Below are 21,351 nucleotides of genomic sequence, written 5' to 3'. Positions count from 1 at the left end.
AAAACTTCCAGGAGAAATCTCTTCTTGCTGCAGTATAGCAGGACAGCTTATGAAGTATATGATGCCTTCCATGAAGTTCTATAACCATAGACAATCTATTGTTTCAATCTGTTCTCCCAACGTAAGTTATAAATTTTTAACCCAGGCTTCATCCTGTCCTCCTAGTGCCGCTGAACAGAGGGAAGGATGGGTATGCCAAGGAACCCCTTAGCCACTAGAGATCCTGAACTTGCAAGCCATCAGCATGGTAGGGAAGGCAATCCTGAAGCCCTGCAGAATTCCATTCTTGGGTTCTCCATCATCAGAGACGGATAACCTAGCTTGAAACATGGCTTCACTTTTACGATCCCTGTGACCTTAAATAACATAGCTCTCACTTCATCTGTTCACTCAACTGTGACATGGAGTGCTCATAGTATTTATCCTGTTCAAGCTGTATGGTAAATATGAGAATATTAACAATTTTGATAAAGCTTGAGCCATTATGCAAATATGACTGTGTGTGGGGCCCCTCAGGGGGCCATAGTGCCTACTATAATACTGAAATGCTGTTGTGTCGGTTGGCAAACCGAAATGTAAGTCACTTTCAATTGAGCAGTGTCTAAATTACTCTGACTAATACATTTAGTACACCTTTGGAAATGATACTCTGCTTGAACACTTCAGAAAGGTCAGCTGAAGGCCAAAGGAAATAGAAACATATGCTTATGGTTTGACAATTACAAGTGACTGAGAGCCCTATTCCTTTGCTTGTCTTTATGCCTTCTTAGCTCCTGGGACTCCTTATCTCCACTCTTGGGAGGAGAGGGTAAGTGATGAGCACAGATTTTCAAGTGGTAAAACTTAGAAGCCGAAGACTAAGGCATCCCTAGGGTTCAAGGTAAAGCAGATCTTCTCCTAAACTCTACAGAAGCTGGCTCTGGCATCACGGGAGTGTTTTGACATGCCTCCCCTGGCTGTACTCCCATCAGGTGGTGACTCTTTACTGTTCTATCCTGGCAGCTTTTCTGTGCTATGTAGTCAGTATCCTGGGCATCACAGCAGGGGCTCATCGCCTGTGGAGCCACCGGACCTACAAAGCACGGCTGCCTCTGAGGCTCTTCCTCATCATTGCCAACTCCATGGCATTCCAGGTGAGCAGCTGGCAGGGCTCAGCTCTGTGTCTCCATCCTATCAACGATCCAGGATGGAGTGAAGGGGACTGGCACCTGGAAAGGAGTCCCAGCAGGTCAGACATGGATTTTTCCAGTCTCATCAGTGACTTCAACTGGAGTCACTGAGGAAGGAAAGTCTCACCAGGTATATGGTCATTTTAATCCAAGGTCTATGTTTTATGAAACTGCATGGCCATTGTGGCCCTTCAGAATAGAGGACCATAGTATAAGAGCCAGGCCCTGACCTATGTTTCTGGAGGCCTAGGTTTCTAGGTGGACACTAAATGCAAAGATGACTATGTTAGGACTCAAGATGATGGGATTAAAGGTGACATAGCACACAGTCATACTTGCTGATAACTAGGGTCAACACAGCTAGATACTGTTGGCTCTCACCTGTAATCCTAGTTGCTAAATAGACCAACATCTGAGGATCAGATTGATGTCAGCTTGGGCAGGAAATTCTGTGAAACTCTTATCTCCAATTAACTATCAAAAACCCAGATGTGGAACTGTGGCCCAAGTAGCAGAGCAAAACAGCACTGAGCAAAAAAGCTAAAGACAGCACCAAGGACCTGACTTTATGCTCCATGACAAGCTCATATGTCCACTCATGTATTCACACACACGTATACACACACACACATGAGTGAATACTTGTGCACAATGACTATGTGTAAAAAGCTGATACAGATTAAATCATTAACTCTCTACCGATGTCCCAGGAAATAGATGGCAGTGTTATGCCTACTTTACAGATAACAAAACTGAGTCACTAAAAGATGAGGTTAAACTAGCCTTATAGTGTTAACTAGGGATGCCATGCTGGCCAAATCAAGTACTGATAGTGGTTCAGGCAGCAAGCTTTTCACAAAAGATTAAGATAATTAGGGAAGGGGAACTCCCTAGCTATAGTTGTTATGTGAGGCATAACTTAGAGAAGAGAAAAAAATGAGCCCAAATTAGTCCCCACTGCCCTGGCAATATCTGAAGAGCTCACTACATATGCCTAATCATCCCTGCCTGCACAACTTCTTCTTGAGGTTCCCAACGTCCTCATGAAGCAAAGGGAAGGAAGAGACAGACTGACAAATTTTGGAAGGATAGATAGAGTCTCTAAAAAGACCAAAAGGTCTTTGGAAATGTGCTCATGGTCATGACCACATAATTATTGTGTTGGGTACCTATCATGTGGGAAAGCATCAGTTTCTTGAAGTTTTATCCAGAGAGCAGCACCTTAGGGTCCATGCCATCTGGCTTGTACGCTGTGCTCAGGGATTTCACTCCTAAGAGTACCCTTCTCTTCATCCTAGCCTGATGAAGAATTGCAGTTCTTGGCTAATGAAACTCCTTGGGTACTGCCACATAACCTTCAGGAAGCATCAGTGCTATTCCAGGGCTTGGGACCTTGAAGTTGATTTTTCACACTGGTGTCAGGAGCAAATGCTGAGAAGAAGGCAGGCCGTATGCCTGTTTTGGAGTCTAGGTCCTGGGAACTGTGATGCTGAGCTTAGAGCTCTGGGCCCTTGCAGACATCTGGGCGCTCCAATCCTCCCTAGAGGACATGTCTCCTAAGGCCTAGTTTTCCTTCTGTCCCATCCAGAATGATGTGTATGAATGGTCCCGAGATCACCGTGTGCACCACAAGTTCACAGAGACTCATGCTGATCCTCACAATTCTCGCCGTGGCTTCTTCTTCTGTCATGTGGGTTGGCTGCTTGTGCGTAAACACCCAGCTGTCAGAGAGAAGGGTGGTTCGCTGGACCTGTCTGACCTCAAAGCTGAGAAACTGGTGATGCTCCAGAGGAGGTGAGGAAGGGAGGATAGCACTGGGGTGTGGCCTTGGAAATTGAAATTTAGGGAGAATAACTCTCTCTTAGGACATGTAATTTAATACCTGAATAATTTCCTGTTTCCATATTCAAAATTTCAAAATTATAATTTTGACCATTTTTATGGTCTAAAAGCCCAAAGCCATGTTTTATTTTTCTGTTCCTTTCTCTCTGAGCTATTTTAATGAAACCAATTAAACACCACAAATTTCACTGAAGCAGGATAGTCAGAGACAGAAAAGTGAATGGGGTTGATGTCTTTCATTTGAGTTTTTAGCAGAGTAGAGTAGAGGGATAGGGAAAGTACCCAATAACCATTATACAAAGCAGAATCGTATCTGTACTAGGATGGTACAAACGAAAACAAGTTGGTCAATGAGGAAAAGGAGGTCAAGGTGCATGAACAAAATATGACTGAGCCAACCTACATAGAGAGACCATAATGAATATTGACGAGTAGATAGTTCAAACAGAAAGAAAGCATGAGCTAACACATCAAGTTGGTACCTGCAACAGTCTTTCTGCTTGCAGTTTACAGTATGACAGGGAAAGGGACTGAAAGGTAGACAGAGATCGCTCTGGTAGACTCTTTGATATAAATTTAGGATTCATTTAATCATCAACAGGGAATCATAAAAGAGTTTCCATGTGTCAAAGTCAGATAGGCTTTCAAGAGGCTACTTCAGGACAAGTGAAAGTATCATTCAGGCAGAGAGATGAGAAGTGGAAACACAAGATAGATGGTAGGGGGGACTCAAGCCAGGGAAGCAGTAACAGGATGAGGAAAGAGTTTGATGTAGGAATGTCAGTGACATCAAAACAGAAGATGTGTCTGAGGCACATAGGCAATGTCAATGGCTTTTGTCTATATGCAACTGAAGGAAACAGGGCCTCTTGAAGAAGAGACCAGTTGTGGTCACAGAGTCACAGACACTGAGTGTACCTCCTGAGGGAAAAGCCAAGCAAAGAACTAAGGGGTGGTAATAGGAAATGAAGGCATGACATTTGCCATGCTTTCTGCCAGTGACACAGATGAGCAAGAGAAAGGTGTCCAGAATTTAGCTGATGTGACTATGATGTGACCCTGCCTATTTGACCAACATGACCTGTGGTCTCATGAAAAGAAAGGATGCAATCTGTGTACCAGTGGCTCAGGTCTGTAATCTTAGCTCCTCAAGAGGCTGAGATCAGAGGATAGTGGTTCAAAGGCATACTGGGCAGGAAGTCTGTGAAGACTTTTATCTCCAATGACCCTCCAAAAATCTTGACGTGGAGCTATGGCTCCAGTGGCAGAGTGCTAGTTTTGAACACAAAAGTTCAGGGAAGTGCCCATATCCTGAGTTCAAGCCCTAGGAACAACACACACAAAAGGAAACAATGCATTTAAAAATCAGAACATGATATTCATATCCTTGTCCTTTGCATACCTAATAGAATATTTATTTAGCACATTTATACGGCATTATATAAACAGTGAAAAGACAACTCTGTCTTCTCAAAAGATGGTCCATCCATTCCCTTTGGCTTGTTTTCCTCTATATTCACAGAGGGAATGCTGGGCCTAGCCCAGAAAGAATGAGTAATCCAGGCTTGTGTGAAAATCCTGTTCATATTCTCACTGTGTGGTCTCTCATGTAGGTACTACAAGCCCAGTGTCCTGTTAATGTGCTTCATCCTGCCCACACTAGTGCCCTGGTATTGTTGGGGTGAAACTTTTCAGCACAGCTTGTATGTTGCTGCTTTCCTGCGATATGCTGCAGTGCTTAATATGATCTGGCTAGTGAACAGCATTGCTCACCTCTATGGATATCGCCCTTATGACAAGAACATTGAGGCCCGTGAAACTGTCCTGATTTCACTGGCAACTCTGGGTAAGTCAGCAGTGTACAACATGACCACATTCAGTATGGAGCCAGCACTATCAGCTAAGTTTGTATTTAAGACATTTTGTGACCCTAAAAAAAACTAGTGTTTACTAAATGGGGATATACTTGCAAGTCATGAAACAAGTTTTATGCAAAAAAAAAAAGGGAAAAGTGGGGGCCGGGAAGGTGGCTCAGTGGTAGAGCGCTTGCCATGCATGCCTGAGGCCCTGGGTTCAATTCCTCAGCACCACATAAGCAAAAAAGAAAAAAGCCGGAAGTGGCGCTGTGGCTCAAGTGGTAGAGTGCTAGCCTTGAGCTGAAGAGCTGAGGGACAGCACCCAGGCCCAGAGTTCAGGCCCACGACTGGACCCAAAAAAAAAAAAAAAGGGAAAAGCAACACTTCCACTTCCAAATCCATTTCCAAATGGCATGCCTACTGAACTATTCTAAACTTTCCTTTCTCTAGTCACCTTTGGTCTGGGCTACAGTCTTGTTTTGGGCAGGTGATACATAATTAGAAAAGTCGGATCAGTAGAGAGGCCAATAAGATGAGTATTTTAAGCCGGGCGCTGGTGGCTCACGCCTGTAATCCTAGCTACTCAGGAGGCTGAGATCTGAGGATCGCGGTTCAAAGCCAGCCCGGGCAAGAAAGACCGTGAGACTCCTATCTCCAATAAACCACCAGAAAACCGGAAGTGGCGCTGTAGCTCAAGTGGTAGAGCGCTCGCCTTGAGCTGAAGAGCTGAGGGACAACGCCCAGGCCCAGAGTTCAAGCCCCACGACCGACAAAAAAAAAAAAAAAAAAGATGAGTATTTTATATTGACTGATTCTGTAATATAAGCTAGGTTGATACACTTCACATTCTTCTGTGAAAGCATGTGTAATCTCCTTGCTATGATTTCATATGCTCCTCTTAGCCCCTTCTACCATTGCACATATTCTAACTTTGATTCATGTTTAAATAAATCACCTAGGCTTGACAGTTCTTACATTAACTTTTTGGGTGGGGAGGGGGAGAGGGTGGTCCTGGCACTGTCCCTGAGCTTCTTCTGCTTAAGCCTATAGTTCTACCATTTGAGTCACAGCACCACTTCCTAACTGTTCTCAGTAGTTTATTGGAGATGAGAGTCTCACAGACTTTTCTGCTGTCATTGAACCATGATCCTCAGATCTCAGCCTCAGAGTAGCTAGCTAGGATTATAGGCATGAGCCAACAGCACCTGGCTTTTTCTTACATTTTTCTGAACAGAATAATTATACTAAGATGTAAGAGCATTATAAATAATTTAATGACTGTTCCCCAATTTCAGCTGCCTTATGACAGGCCTTTTATTTTTATTTTTTATTTTTTTTTACAATTTTTTTTATTGTAAAGATACTATACAGAGGGTTACAGTTACATGAGTGAGGTAATGAGTACACTTCCTCTTGAGCATTGTTACCCCCTCCATTGTTTTCCCCCTACCATCCCCTCCCTCCCTCCCTTCCCCAAGGTTCTTTTTTTTTTTTTTGATTGTGATTAAGTGATTACTTAATTTCCGATAATTCACAGTATTGTGGAATAATGATGCTCGTTTAAAGTCACAAGTTCATTCTAACTTTCCTGGAGCAAATTGTCTATCACAGTCTGTAATATATAACGGTGCTCACACGTTATATACCATATATGTGATCAGCAGCATGGGGATATTTATTAGTGTTTCAACCAGATGAGTGGGAGTTCTTTGTTTCTTAAGTCCTGTTAGTTTTGTCATATCACCTAACATTTTGGATTTATCATCCACTTATCAGGGAGACCATGTACTGTTTGTCTCTTCGTTCTTGGCTTACCTCGCTCAACATGATTCCTTCTAGCTCCATCCATTTCCCTGCAAATGCCATTATTTTGTCATTTCTAATGGCTGCATAATATTCCATTGTGTATAGATACCACAATTTTTGGATCCATTCATCTGTGGTGGGGCATCTAGGTTGTTTCCATATCCTAGCTATTGCGAACAGTGCTGCAATAAACATGGAGGTGCACGTGTCCTTGTATATTGGTTCCTGTTGTTCAGGGTAGATGCCTAGAAGTGGTATGACTGGGTCGTAAGGGAGGTCAATCTTTAGCTTTCTAAGGACCCTCCAGACTGCTTTCCAAAGTGGTTGTATGAGTGTACATTCCCACCAGCAGTGTAATAGGGTTCCTCGTTCTCCACATCCCCTCCAGCATTTGTCGTTGGCTGATTTGTGGATGTGGGACATTCTGACTGGGGTAAGGTGGTATCTCAGGGTTGTCTTTATTTGCATTTCCTTCACCACCAGGGATGATGAACATTTCCTCATGTGTTTCTTTGCCATTTTTATTTCTTCATTTGAGAAGTCCCTCTTTAGTTCCCTTGCCCATTTAGTAATTGGTTTGTTAGGTTTGGGAGGGATTAGTTTCTTGAGTTCCCTGTATATACAGGATGTTAACCCCTTGTCTGATATATTGCTGGTAAATATTTTTTCCCAATTAGTTGGTTGTCTTTCTAGCTTGGTTGCGATAGCTTTATCTGTGCAGAAGCTTTTTATTTTAAGGTAGTCCCATTTGTCGAGTCTCTCTCCAATTTGTTGTGACCCTGGGACTCTGTTCAGGAAGTTCCTTCCTGTGCCTATTAGTTCAAGTGTCTCTCCTACTCTGTCCTGCAGTAGTTTCAGAGATTCAGGTTTAATGTGAAGGTCTTTAATCCATTTTGAGTTGATGTTGGTGCATGGTGATAGGCTGGGGTCCACTTTTAGTTTTCTGCATGTGGCTGCCCAGTTTTCCCAGCACCAGCGGTTGAAGAGGCTGTGTTTCTTCCATTGTATGTCTTTGGCTCCTTTGTTGAATATCAGCTGGCTGTAGGCCTGTGGATTTATTTCTGGATCTTCTATTCTGTTCCATTGGTCTTCGGGTCTGTTTTTGTGCCAGTACCATGCTGTCTTTGTTATTATAGCTCTGTAGTAGAGTTTGAAGTTCGGCATGGATAGCCCTCCCATATTGTCTTTATCCCCTAGAATTGTTTTGGCTATTCTAGGTCTTTTGTTGTTCCATATGAATTTTTGGACTGTTTTCTGTATTTCAGTGATGTACGTCATTGGGATTTTAATAGGAATTGCGTTGAATTTGTATATTAGTTTTGGAAGTATTACCATCTTTACTATATTAAGTCGGCCTATCCAGGAGCATGGGAGGTCTTTCCATTTCCTAGTGTCTTCTGCAATTTCTTTCTTTAACTTTTTATAGTTCTCATTAAATAGTTCTTTTACATCTTTGGTTAGGTTGATTCCTAAATATTTTATTTTTCGGGAGGTTATTGTGAATGGGGTTGCTCCCTTTATTTCCCTCTCTTCCTGTACATTATCAGTGTATAAGAAGGCAACTGATTTTTGTGGGTTTATTTTGTATCCTGCTATTTTGCTGAAGTGATTTATGATTTCTAAGAGTTTGGGGATGGAGTTTTTGGGATCGTGGAGTTTTTGAGATCATGTCGTCTGCAAAAAGGGATAGTTTAACTTCTTCTTTCCCTATGCGGATCCCTTTAATGTCTTTTTCTTGCCTTATTGCCCTGGCTAAGGGTTCTAGGACTATATTGAAGAGGAGTGGAGACAGTGGGCATCCTTGCCTTGTTCCTGATTTTAGGAGAATTGGTTGTAGCTTTTCCCCATTAAGTATAATATTGGCTATTGGTCATGACAGGCCTTTTAAATTGGTTGTCAGTCTTGCATTTGGTCTCTGTTGCTGCTGTCTTCTGTATACCTGCTCTTTCCTACATTTTATCCTACCCTGTCTCTCCTCTAGCTCTCTTTCCTGCCATTCTAATTCTTGTGCTTCTTAAATCACTGTTCTCAATCATATTTTCTTCTCTCTGATCATACTGACTCTCCTTTAAGTCTGCATTGACCTGCCTCTTCCTGCCCAGGTTGCCACACATGATCATTCTCCTTTTCAATCTGACACCTAGGCCTGATAAATGCCCACTCAGAACTTGGCTGTGAACATCAGTGTGAAAGTTAGCATTCTCTGTCAGTACACTTAGTTTCAGCCTTATCCTCCAACTCCCCGCCTATGGTTCATACTATGGACCACCATTGTACAGAGTAATGACATTCCTTCAGAGTCCTAGCTGGAGGCTTGTTTGGCAGCACTTCATCACTAGCTTGCTATTTAGTTCATTCTCACTCTACATGGGGGCACTTTTGTGGTCATTGTGTACATACATCTAAAGGTATGTATTTATTTACTATATTTTAAGAGTGTCTCCTTATGTATCCTAGACTATCCAAGAACTCACAATTCTCTCCAGTGCTGGGATTACAATTGTTATAAAGTCAATCCAGTTGGTAAGATACTGATACATTTGGAGAAATGGAATTGGGAGTCTTTATTAGAAAGCCAGTGTCTACATGGTGGACTGTTGTCTCAAAGACTAGCATGCCCCCCTCCCTCTTCTGCTGCACAAAGCCTGCACCAAGGTTTTAAAGACAAAAACTACAAGCTTTGGGGCAGACAAAGCCCCAACATAAAGCACAAGAAGCAGCTTCCCAGGGCTAACCAACATGATATCTGCATATCCTCTAAAACAGACAGCTCTCTTTGCTCTATCTACTGAGCTAGGCATCTGCAATTCAAAGGATGGCTTGTCTCACCTTCAAGCCTCTGAAGCTGGATGGACATCCTCCATCTCCTGGTTAGGCAATAGGATGGCTGGGAGAACAGGGTGACTTACTTAGACGTAGTCTTTACATTACTTCACAATCATGAACCATGATGCCTAGATTATATGGAGATATATTTACCCTCAAAAGACATTTATTTATTTACCTGTTTGTTTGTTTATTTTTGATTTTTTGGTCAGTCATGGGTCTTGAACTCATGGCTTGGGAGCTGTCCCTGATCTCTTTTTGCTCAAGGCTAGTAGTCTATTACCTCGAGCCACAGCATTGCCTTCTGTTTTCTGGTGGTTAATTGAAGATAAGAGTCTTACGGATTTTTCTGCCCAGGCTGCCTTTGAACTGCAATCCTCAGATCTAGCCTCAGAGCAGCTAGGATTACAAGCATGAGCCATCAGTGCCCAGCAAAAGACCTATTATTAGTTATTCTTTACCTATGAAAGGAAAAGTAACCCAAAAGACCACAAGGACAAAAGTCACATAAAGGAGAAAGATTTATTTCCAACAGAGCTGACAAGGCCAAGTTCTCAGGAGGGAGAGGAGAACATGGCACTGTCTGGCTCCTCAGAGGATCCTTTTATACAGTCAGGGCTGGAGGTATTTTACCTGAGGCTGGAGAGGGGCGGTGTCTCACCTGCCCCACAGGCACTGCCTAGGTCTGTGAGGGGGCATTTGCTGGCTTACATTCCCCCCCCCTTTTTTGATTTTATATATACAGTACCAGGGAGGGAGTATGGGCAAAGGTCTTTTTCTGGAGCTACTTCCAGCTGAGAGGGGTGAGGTAGTTAATAGGAGGTGGGGTGGGTACATGAAGTTGACCACGGTCCTGATGGTTATGAAGATGTTCCTTGTCCAGTGTGGGGTCCTCTGGTTCTTCAATGACAGGAAAAAGACTGGGTTCAATCTTTCTTATTCATAGAGACAGGGGGTCCCATTGGTTTGGAGGTGTATGAAGGTTGATCAGAGAGGTGGCATTTGATGTGGCAGAAATGAATCCAGTGTGGACAGCCCTGAACCTGTACCATTGTGGGAGTAGAGAGAATTACTGAATAGCACTTAGCAGAAAGCTTGGTGGAACCAGGTGTCCATGGCAGGTAATTTTTTGAAATGTACACTAGGTCCCCAGCATTGATGGAGGGCCTAGAGGACAATGTGAAGGGTTTAGGGCTATATTGATCCACATCTTTCCAGAGAAAACTGCACAGGTGCTGAGAGAAAGAGGACAGCATGGGAGAAGAGGGTAAAGGAGAGTCTGAAGCCCGAAATAGGGGATACAAAGGTGGGTGGCCATACATAACTTCAAAAGGACTTAACATTAGAGGCTTTCTTGGCAAGACCCTTAAGCAGAAAAGAGCGAAAGGTAAAAGCTTTAGCTAATCTAGATGCAGTTCAAGGGACAGTTTGGTCAGAGTTTGCTTAAGGGAGCAGTTGGCATATTCTACCTTCCTCAAAGACTGAGGGTGATAAGGAATATGAAAAGAATAGGAGATATTCAGAGACTTAGTCAATAGCTGGGTCATGGAGGAGACAAATTCCAGGCCATTGTCTATCTGGATGGAAGCAGGCAGGCCAAAGCAGAGAATTATTTCCTGTAAGAGATGCTGAGAAACAGAGGAGGCCCTCTTGCTGGTGGTAGGAAACGCCTCTATCCATCCTGTGAAGGTGTCTACAAGCACCACCAGGTACTTGTATTTGTGGATAGTTAGCACATGGGTAAAATCAATTTGCCAATCCACTCCTGGGAGGTTACCTTGAGCCTGATGGGTTAGAAAGGGAGTTGGCTGCACATTGGTATTTGGGTTTGCCCATACTTCCCAGGTCTGTGACAGCTGTGTGAGAATTGTGTGTCTTCTGGGGTTAGGAGAAAGCTCTGTTTTAGGAACTCCTTTAAGGCCTGTGTCTGGGGTAGAAAAGATGGTGGCAGTATTTAAGGATATCTTGCCTAAAGAGATGGGCAGAATCCTCTGTTAGTGTTAGTGTTAATGTCTGTTGTTTTGAGGACATTGTAGCCCATTTGGCAGTTTTATCAGCCAGGTTGTTTCCTTTAGTTATAACTGAGTCATCTGACCGGCGGCCCCTGCAGTGAACTATGTCAATGGCTGAGGGGAGAAAAGAGGCTTTTAAGAGCTGTAATATATGAACTATTTATTACAACCCCTTGGTTGTTAGCAAGCCTCATTCCTTCCAAACAGCTGCAGGAGAAAGGACAGTATGGAAAGCATATTTAAAGTCTGTGTATACCATCAGGGAATGCCTGAGGCCAGGTGGAAGGCCCATGTTAGGATTACAAACTCAGCCTGTCAATTGGTGATCTGGAAAGACAGGGGGCCAAACTCCACAACACCAGAAATCAACACAACAGCATATCTAGCCACCTGTGAGCCTTCCCAGAGGAAGGAACTGCCATCAATAAACCAGATAAACTGGCCTTCACTAATGTAGTCTGGGCAAAGTAGCACATCCTCCACAGGAGTGTACTAGCAAGGTCTTTGTATCTAGAATGGGTAATAGGGTGGAAGGGTTTAGTGGAGGGCAGGGCTGGAAGGTCAGAGTGAGGTCCTCTACCAGCAACACCTGAAGGGAGAGAATATAGGCCCTTATAGGTTAGCAACTCAGAGAGGTGATGGTGGAGAGGATGGTAAGGGCTGTGCCAAAGGTCAGCTTCTTGCCTCCTGTATTAAGACAGAAGAGGTGGCTAGGAGGTGGAGGCAGGGAGCCCAGCCCCTAATGGTAGGGCCAGGCATTTCAACAAGTAAGCAACTGGCACAAATGAAGGTCCGATCTGTTGACCTAAAATGCCCAATGCAGAACCCTGGTTTTCAGTTACGTGCAGGAAAAATGGGCATGAAAGATCCGACGGACTGAGGGCTGGGTCCTGCAATAAGGGCCATTGGAGCCTCCTAACGTGAGAAATGGGAGAGGAGAGGGATAAAAGGGGTGACCCTCTAGCTGCCTCATGTAAGGGACATGTTGGGAGGGAGTTGTTAGGGATCCAGGACCTGAGGTAGCTGGCTAGACCCAAAATAGAGAGAGGCTCAGAGTTAGTGGAGTGGGTGGGGTAGTAAGTAATCAGATGTTTTCTGGGGATAGTAATAGCCTTGTAGTGGGAGTGAATTGAACACTCAGACAAGTCATGGACTACTGAACCACCTGTACCTTATTGGGTGAAACTCTGTATCTCTGGGAGGCCAGAAAGTTAAGAAGTGTTACTATATGGTTGTAATACAATAGCTTGGTGGGACTGCAGTGGAGAATATCATCCACATATTGGATAAGAGTGGATGTTTCTAAATTTAGGTCTCTTAAGTCCCTTGCTAAAGCTTGGCCAAGCAGATGGGGACTATCCTGGAAGCCCTACGACAGCACAGTCCAGCTGAGCTGAGCTGAGGTTTGGGTGATGGGGTCATTCCACATAAAGGCAAAGAGGTCTTGGGAGGAGGGGGACAAAGGGATAGTGAAGAAAAATGTATCCTTTGAGTCTAATTCTGAGTAGAAGGCAACCATCACAGGGATTGTGGAAAGCAGTGTATAAGGGTTGGGTACAATAGGGTGTGGGGATAACAGCAGCATTTGTAAGGCAAAGACCCTGCACAAGAAGGAATGAGCTGTTAGTTTGGGCTATGGCGAGATGGGGGTATTATAAGGAGAGTTAGTGGGACATAACAGCCCTTTTAGCAGTAAGTCTTTAACAGTGGGTTGCAGTCCCAGAAGACTGCAGCGAGAAGGGGTTGTGAAGGGAAGTGTTGGGATCCCTCAGGGAGATATGAATGGGAGGGTGGTGCTTAGCAATAGAGGGGTTGTGATTATCCCGTACCTTGGAGGGAAGAAAAGGGAAATCCAAGGAGTCACTGGGTGAGCCTACTAAAGCCATCAGCAAGGAGATTGTGGGGGAAGCAAAATCACTATCACGTTGTGCCAATTGGGAAGGGCATCAGGTAAGAGAGGCTCCAATTTTGGACAAAAGGAATGGAACTGGACAGTGGGGAATAACAAGGAAGGAATGACAAAAGGTCACTCTTGAAAAAAGACAAATGATGGCGAGGGGGGTCTTGTAAGGTTTTCTCTCCATCACAGCTATGGAGGTATTGGCTAGGTAAGTCTGGCCATGGACCTCAGTAAGCACCAAATACATAGCACCTGTGTCCACCAAAAGCAAGATTATCTCACCTGCAACCATGATTGTCACCTTGGGCACCTGCATGGTGATGGGAGTGGTTGGGGCCAGGAGTCCAGGGCCTCTCAATCTTCTCCGGCAGCCAGTCCCAGAATGTCAGGAGGGGGTGATGGGGCTTTAGTGGATGGCCACCGTCCCTGAGAGCATGATGGACAGTCCACAGCCCAGTGCCCTGAACCATTGCACTTGGGGCACAGCTGGGTTGGTTTTTGGCTGTGGGCATGGCTGGCCACATGGGTAGCAGAGCTTCTTCAGGGTGCAGGTTCCCCTCCAGTGCCCCTTTTGACCACATCCACAGCAGGACTCAGGTGGACCCCATCAGGAAGGGGTTGGTTGCAAGGCCTGAGGCTGGTGGATTTGGGCTAGCATCTGGTATTGAGCTTTTTGGCCCTTTCCTCCCTGCATGAGACACCTTAAAGGCTGCCTCCATACCCTCACTAATGAGTGTCAGGGCCCCCTGTCTAGCTTTTTATTCTTTTAGTTTATCCTGAATGTCTGGAGTAGATTGATTAACAAAATGAGTCATTAAACAGCTCTGTCCATCCACAGACTCGGGGTCTAGGTTAGTATACTGAAGGAAGGTGGTCTGACTCAGTCTGGCCCAGAAGGCAGATGGGTTTTCATTTTTGTCTTGTGTGACTGCAGTCATTTAGTCATAATTGATGGCTTTGCGGCCCACCTGTTTGAGACCCTCAATTATACAGGCAATAAAATGATTTTGCCTTTGGCGACCCACTGTGGAATTAGAATCCCAGTGAGGCTCCTGATTGGGCACAGCCTCAGTCCCAATTGGATGATCAGGGGTGGTCCAGTGGGTCTCATCTGCATAACAGTGGGCCTTTTCCCAAACCTCCCACTGTAACCCTGGTAGGAGGGTACCACTCAAGATTACATATACATCACACCAGGTTACCTCATAGGATTGGAACATACTCTGCAGCTCCTTGATGTAGGCAGTGGGATTTTTAGAGAAACACCCCAGGCACATTTCAATCTGGGATAAATCATTTAATGAAAACAGCATGTATTCCCTAACTATTCCATTGGTCCTTGTCACCTCATGTAAAGGGAGAAGGTGGGCTGAGGTAGAACTTTGAGTTGCAGCAGACCCTTGAGTCTGGGTCTGGGTAAGGATGATAATGTTTCTTCAAAGTGCACAACAACCTCCAGGGCATCACTCAGTTGAGATGGCTGGATCACAGTGGCTAGGCCAGGCCTGTTTTTGTTTAGGGAGGCCTGAGGGGGATGAAGGGGTGCTGACAGAAGAAGGCCTTGGCCTCAGAGGGTACAAGAGTAGAGGGTACAGTTGGGTGAGGGCTGCTGGAGCAATGTCAGGGGGAGGAAGTTCTGCCTTTGCCGGATGTTTGGCCTACTCCGACGGAAGTCCCTCCAAAGCAGGGGGAGGGGCTCTTGCCCCACGTGTTCTAAATGGTAGCATCTCATCCTTGGGATTTGGAAAAGGGTCTGGGATATAAGCCAGCGGCCTCATGGCTAGGAGAAATTGGGTAGGAAAATGTGAGGACTTAGGAAGAAGTTTAGTCTGGAGAAAGAGAGAGAAAGCATCTACATAGCTCCTTTAGCTTGCCCGAACGTCTAGAGAAGTTGGATAGGTCCCATATAATACCAGTATCCAGTGTCCCGTGAATGGGCCACGTGGACTAGTTTTCCAGTGAATATTAGGGCCAGATTTCAGTACAGAAATATATGAGCTCCTGTGGGTCAATGTCTGATTCAAGTTTGAGAGTTTTAGATTATTTAAGAGACAATCCAGAAGAGAGTCCTAAGGAATGTCAGGAATATTAGATTGTGTCGTCCCCACCCCCCCCCACCCCCATGGTAAGGGACCTTTGGAATCAAAAGCTTGCTGCAAAGTATCCTTGGCAGTGTAGCCAGCCTGAATCATCACTGAATCACCAGGTCCCTAGGCCACAGAAGGCCCTCAGAATGAGACTTAGATATTGGCCACCCTTTCTGGGGCCCTGAAGCCCCCACAGAGGCTTGGTGGCCTGAACAGCAGAATCTAAGCCTCCAGACTGGTCATTTACCTGGGAGTAGGACTGAATTAGCTGCTGGTGGATGGGAAGGAGGCGTTCAGTCAGGAGAAAACCAGCTTGGCAGTCTTTTGGGTCTGCTTAGGACCATGGGTTAGGTCCCTCCCCCAATCTGGCCATGGTGGAGAGCAAATCCACTGGGAAACCTATCTAGGGAGCTGGCAACACTATGAAAGGTAAAGTAACCCAAATGACCATGCGGACAAAAGTCACACAGCAGAGAAAGATTTATTGCCAGAGGAGCTGACAAGGCCAAGTTCTCACGAGAGAGAGAAAAAATGGCACCATTTGACTCCTCAGGGGACCCGTTTATACAGTCAGGGCTAGAGGTGTTTTACCTGAGGCTGGAGGTGGAAGGTGTCTCACCTCCCCCACAGGTACTGCTATCAAGGGCAGAGCCTAGGTCTGTGAGGGGGCTTTTGCTGGCTTACAACCCTAACTGAAAGAATCCATCTATCCCAGCTTTCCTAGGGGACCACATGGAGGCAGGCATGTATAGGAGGAGAGGGATTATAAAGAGGTTTATTAGTGGAGCCAACTTGCCCATGAGATAGAGAACGATATGGCATCTGTCCCTATCCAGGCAGTAGCTCATAACTCTAGGATTAGTGGTAGGAGGTACTTTGCATATGCAGGTAGGTCTGGGTGGAGAGTAGAAGTGGCCAGCTACCATGGTCAGAACTCTAGGGCAGGGAAGAGCTCAGGTTAGGGTACAGCTGGGGGCTACAAACTTCCCTGGGAAAGATGGTAGGAGTGCCTGAGGATCTGAGATGCAGAGAATGCCAACACTAACCTGCTGTTATTGTTTAGATTGATACAGAAAGAAGCATCCTGCTTTTGTAAGGTAAATTTTCAGAAAAGCCTCATTTTGAATGACTGAATCTTGGAGTCTTTATTACACAGTTAGCAGTCTGCAGGCAGCTGGTTGTAACAAAGGCCTGCAGCCCACCAATACACCTAACACTGTTAGATAACACTGGCCAGAGATGAAAGAAAGAACAAAAACAATACCAACAAACCAATGCAAGTCTGATAGAAAGTTGAACTGGGACACATGATGACCTGAGACGAGCCAGGAGCCAGTAGACAGAACAGGAACATGGAGATACATGGCTTGGCATAATGGCACCTTTGCAGGTCCAGGTCTAACTACGGTCAGGGGAGGGAGCAGAGTCACAGGAAAATCCTGGTCCCAGGCACAGGACCTACAGGTTCAGTAACCTATCAGCCAAGTGCCCCTACATACACACACACACCAGAGATCTAGGCATGCCTATCACATGGGGTGAGAGATGTCACCTTCCCCCCACCATGAAGAAAAGATGCCAGTCCTTAAATAGACATACTCAGGTACCAGCAGAACTTTTCCATCTAGGTAACGAAGAGAAGAAGTCTTAACCTTCCATATAGGGTATACTCAGAGGCTACTCAGAGGCTGGTGATTCAAGCCATTTAGGAAGTTACCCAATGTAGAATCAGGGCATTCACTATAGGCAAAGCTTTCCTAAGGCTATGGTATCTGCATTTCTCTGAAGCTGAGCTCTCCTAGCTCACCTAGAGCTGGGCATCTACATTCAATGAGTGGCCTCTCTCACCACTAGGTTTTTCAGCACTGGGTAGAGAATACCCTCCCCCCAAGCAAGAGGCATTAAAATGGCTACAAAGAATTACTTAGTGTCCTTATTTCACTGCCAAAAGATACCAAACTGAGGATTTTCCAAATCTGTACTACTAAAGAAACTGTCCTCAATCTAGAATGTTTATTTTCCTTTCAAAATAAAGTTGAAACGGTTTTTAGACCCTAAGCCTAAAGTCCAGCAGTTGTTGCCATGTGCCAAATAAAGACACAAGGTGAAAGGCAGATAAAGAGATGTGTTACATGACAGCCATGGGAAGACAGCACGTCAGTACATCTTCAGACATTTTGAGGGATATAGACATTGGCTTCAGGTTAAATTGGAAACATTAAGGGGAAGGAAATGAGAAGTTACAACAGTCTCATACCCACAAGAGTCTCAAGTCACAGGTTATGACCTACTTGACCAATATCTCAGTCTTAGTTCTTGGAGGAGTTCCAAAGAAGTTGTTTTCACTTTACTACTGGAACAGAACAGGAACAAAGTAGTCTCTTGTTTTCTTTAAGATGGTAAGAAGAAGGCACTGCATGTTTCAGAGGTAGTTTTCCTTCCATACAGGATAATTATCAGTGATTTTTTTTTCTACTGGAGCCCATGGTAATTACAAAGGGGCAGCAGCAAAGCATAGCTCAGACCAATGGCACAGACACAAACTGGGGGACTTTTCACAGAGCCAATTAAAATCATATTTTTTTCCTTTTTTTTAGGGGGGGGGTCAGTCATAGGGCTTGAATTCAGGACCTGGGTAGTTTCCCTGAACTCTTTTTTGCTCAAGGCCACTGCTCTACCACTTTGAAATACAGTTTCACTTCTGGCTTTTGGATTGTTAATTGGAGATAACTTTCATGAACGTGGGCTTTGAACTACAATCTTCAGGTCTCTGCCTCTGAGTTGCTAGGATTAGAGATGTGAGCCACTAGCAAATGGCAAAACCATCTTTCAAGATGCTTCTTTTTTTTTTTTTTTTTGGGTCCAGTTGTGGGGCCTGAACTCTGGGCCTGGGCACTGTCCCTCAGCTCTTCAGCTCAAGGCTAGCGCTCCACCACTTGAGTCACAGCGCCACTTCCGGCTTTTTTTCTTTTTGCTTATATGGTGCTGAGGAATCGAACCCAGGGCCTCAGGCTTGCAAGGCAAGCGCTCTACCACTGAGCCACCTTCCCAGCCCCTCAAGATGCTTCTTACAAAACATTCATCCTAAGAGTTTTCACATCTCTGAGGATAAAAGGAATCTCTTAAGTATTTTCAGAGGGAGTCTAATTTATCAACATCTCTCATCCCAGGTTCAAAGGTTAGAAAATTAGAAGCAAGAACAACCCCCTGTGAACCAGCAATAATTGAGGAGTGTCTAGTCCCAGATGGGACCTCCTTTTTTCTAACTTCTCCCTGCTGTTCCCCAGTCCCCTTCATCTCCCCCACCCCCTCAGTGGGATTGGTGTGTTGCTTACTCTCCACTGTAACAAGCACAGTCACTATTCTTTCTCCCTAAGTCCCTTCCCTCCCCATCAAAACACATGCACATATGCACACAACCTGTGAGATCTCAGGCCAGTACTACCAAATCTCTGACATTTCACAAGATATTTCCTGTATTTTCTCAGAAGAACCTGCTTCTTTCTTGATCCTCTGAGACACATTTTTTCCATCAAATCACTCCCTATCCTGGGAATCTGAGTAGAATATCTCAGGTTATGCCTAAGGATGTCTCTGATGTCATCTTTACATTAAAGTAGAAGACACTGGGTTTTCTATTCACTCAATAACAATAAGGTTGTCCAAGGTTCAGAGGACCTGCTAGGTAAGAAATGTTCAAAGATGACAAATTGCATTATGTTGAGGTCCCTAATTGTTCTCCTTGCTTCTCTTCCAGGTGAAGGCTTCCACAACTACCACCATACTTTCCCCTATGACTACTCTGCCAGTGAGTACCGCTGGAGCCTCAACTTCACCACATTCTTCATTGACTGCATGGCTGCCATTGGGCTGGCTTATGACCTGAAGAAAGTACCCAAGGCCTCCATCTTGGCCAGGATTAAGAGAACTGGAGATGGAAGCTATAAGAGTGGCTGAGGTGGTTGTTCCAGGCTCCTTTTCCAAAAGCCATCTGATGAGATGCTCTGATTATTAACTACTGATTAATGCTTTGTTAATAAACTACTGATCAATGCTAAAAGCAATGACCTAAATCCATTCTAGTTTTCTTGTGAACTTTCACTTTGAAAGGCAATGATTCTCCTTAATGATGCTATACAAATATTAATATCTTCTTTTATGTTCATTTGCCTTTCTATTGCTTAGTCCTTATTTCCTCTCTCTCCTTTCTCTCTAACTGCCTCCCAGACAAGCAGCTGGTCTTCTTAGGTAGCTGGTTGAGAATAAGTGGTTAGTGTCTAGCTTCCAAAGCCTGGCTGCTGTTTTAGAGTCTAAATCTCCCTCCCTGAGCTGTACTTGTTCAAGAAAGTGTCTCAAGCTTGAAATATGATAACTTCTGAGAAATTGTTGTTCATTATCATCAGCCTGTGTATTATTAAATGGGAGCAAAAAGTAACTTCCTTTGGCACAGAGCTTGCAAAGCAGGTTAATTACCAGGGAAGACAGTCAGTATGCAGTTATAATTCTGAAGTCAGGATAATCTTTAGAAGGAAATAAGTCAAAAGTATGTCCTTTCTGAGATCAGATCTGGTAATCTATGTAGCAAAGAAATGCACCCCTCCACATAATGTGTTTTCTTTCTCTCCTGACTGAGTAGGCAATGGTCAAGTAATAGCAAATCTTAATGTCTAAATATAGCTTGAGGAAGAATATACAAGGAGCATGTACTTAATATGAAAAGTAGTGTAATACTTTAATATGAAAAATAGTTTCTACTAGGAAGTAATTTTAATCTTTGTTAATAACAAGATTTCTTATTACAGAAATTAAGTAGTCTTCAGATATGGCATGTCTAAAATTTGTGAGCACAGCTGCATGTAGTGACAATGCATGAGCTGGTGATCCAACTCTGTCATCAGCCTATACTACCATTTTCAGCAAACAGCGAGCCTCATATAAGACAGCTATGACATTTCTTTCTTTTTGGCGGGGGGGGGGTCCAGTTGTGGGCCTGAACTCTGGGCCTGGGTGCTGTCCTTTAGCTCTTCAGCTGAAGGCTAGCGCTCTACCACTGAGCCACCTTCCTCGCCCAGCTACGACATTTCTAAACATCCAATTCAACAAAGTTTTTCAAAGGTAGAGTTGGGTCAATCAGAATACAGGAAGAAAAACATAAATATTATACTTGGATCTTGAAAATGATATTTCAGAGTATTTAGCCCTGAACGCTGATCTCTGAAGACCTCTACTTTAATAGAGGTCTTGAATAGCTGGGCTGCTTATTCACTACTTGGCAGGAAAGAGACTGAGAGGCTGTGTCTATAGGCATCTCCAAAGAGATAACTTTACAGGGAAAGGGGCTCTGGAAGATATCCAGGGGATTCAGAAGATAGAGTAAACTATTAGTTGTCAAGAAGAAACAAGTATGAAGTTGAGTTATTTGTTTCAACTGCTCTTTCGATTATATAATAATTAGGTTCTCTCCATGGTGGTATTTTTCCCTTCACCCTTCCCTCCTCTATAACCAAACAGCCCAGGTATAAGAGGGCAAAATGGGAGGAGTAGGAATCTCTCAACTACTTTGCTTCTGAATTTTTTCATCTCTACCACCTTTCTGTTCTCTTACCTATTCTTTTTATTCCTTAACCTTTTTTCTTTCCTTGGTTGCACAGGCAGCTCTTGTGTGTATATTCAGGGCAGGAAAGACATGCTTATAAACATAAGGTTCAAGGGCACTGAACCACCAGGAGTCGGACAAGTAAAGCTGGGTGCTACTTTTTTTGTTGCCTCCAGATTTTCACCACCCCTTGGACTTCTGCCACACTAATGAATCCAAACAAGGACACCAGCTTCTGAATAACTGCTGGACTTTAG

General features: G+C 44.3%; 1 protein-coding gene across 1 annotated transcript in view; it reads left to right on the top strand.

Moving 5' to 3' along the window:
• Positions 1-19,455, top strand: part of LOC138807723 (acyl-CoA desaturase 3-like) — a 21,760-nt gene extending 2,305 nt beyond the window's left edge. Inside the window, exons 2-5 of the mRNA XM_069993519.1 lie at positions 1,003-1,133; positions 2,758-2,963; positions 4,625-4,857; positions 19,256-19,455. Of these exons, the coding sequence (XP_069849620.1) occupies positions 1,003-1,133; positions 2,758-2,963; positions 4,625-4,857; positions 19,256-19,455 (770 nt within the window). The remainder of the gene's footprint in view (positions 1-1,002; positions 1,134-2,757; positions 2,964-4,624; positions 4,858-19,255) is intronic.
• The last annotated feature ends 1,896 nt before the right edge of the window (positions 19,456-21,351 follow it).

Source organism: Dipodomys merriami, unplaced genomic scaffold, assembly GCF_024711535.1.
Source record: "Dipodomys merriami isolate MVZ:Mamm:240054 unplaced genomic scaffold, mDipMer1.0.p SCAF_102, whole genome shotgun sequence".
Taxonomy (NCBI): Eukaryota; Metazoa; Chordata; class Mammalia; order Rodentia; family Heteromyidae; genus Dipodomys; species Dipodomys merriami.
This window is presented reverse-complemented; position numbering and strand designations above follow the sequence as displayed.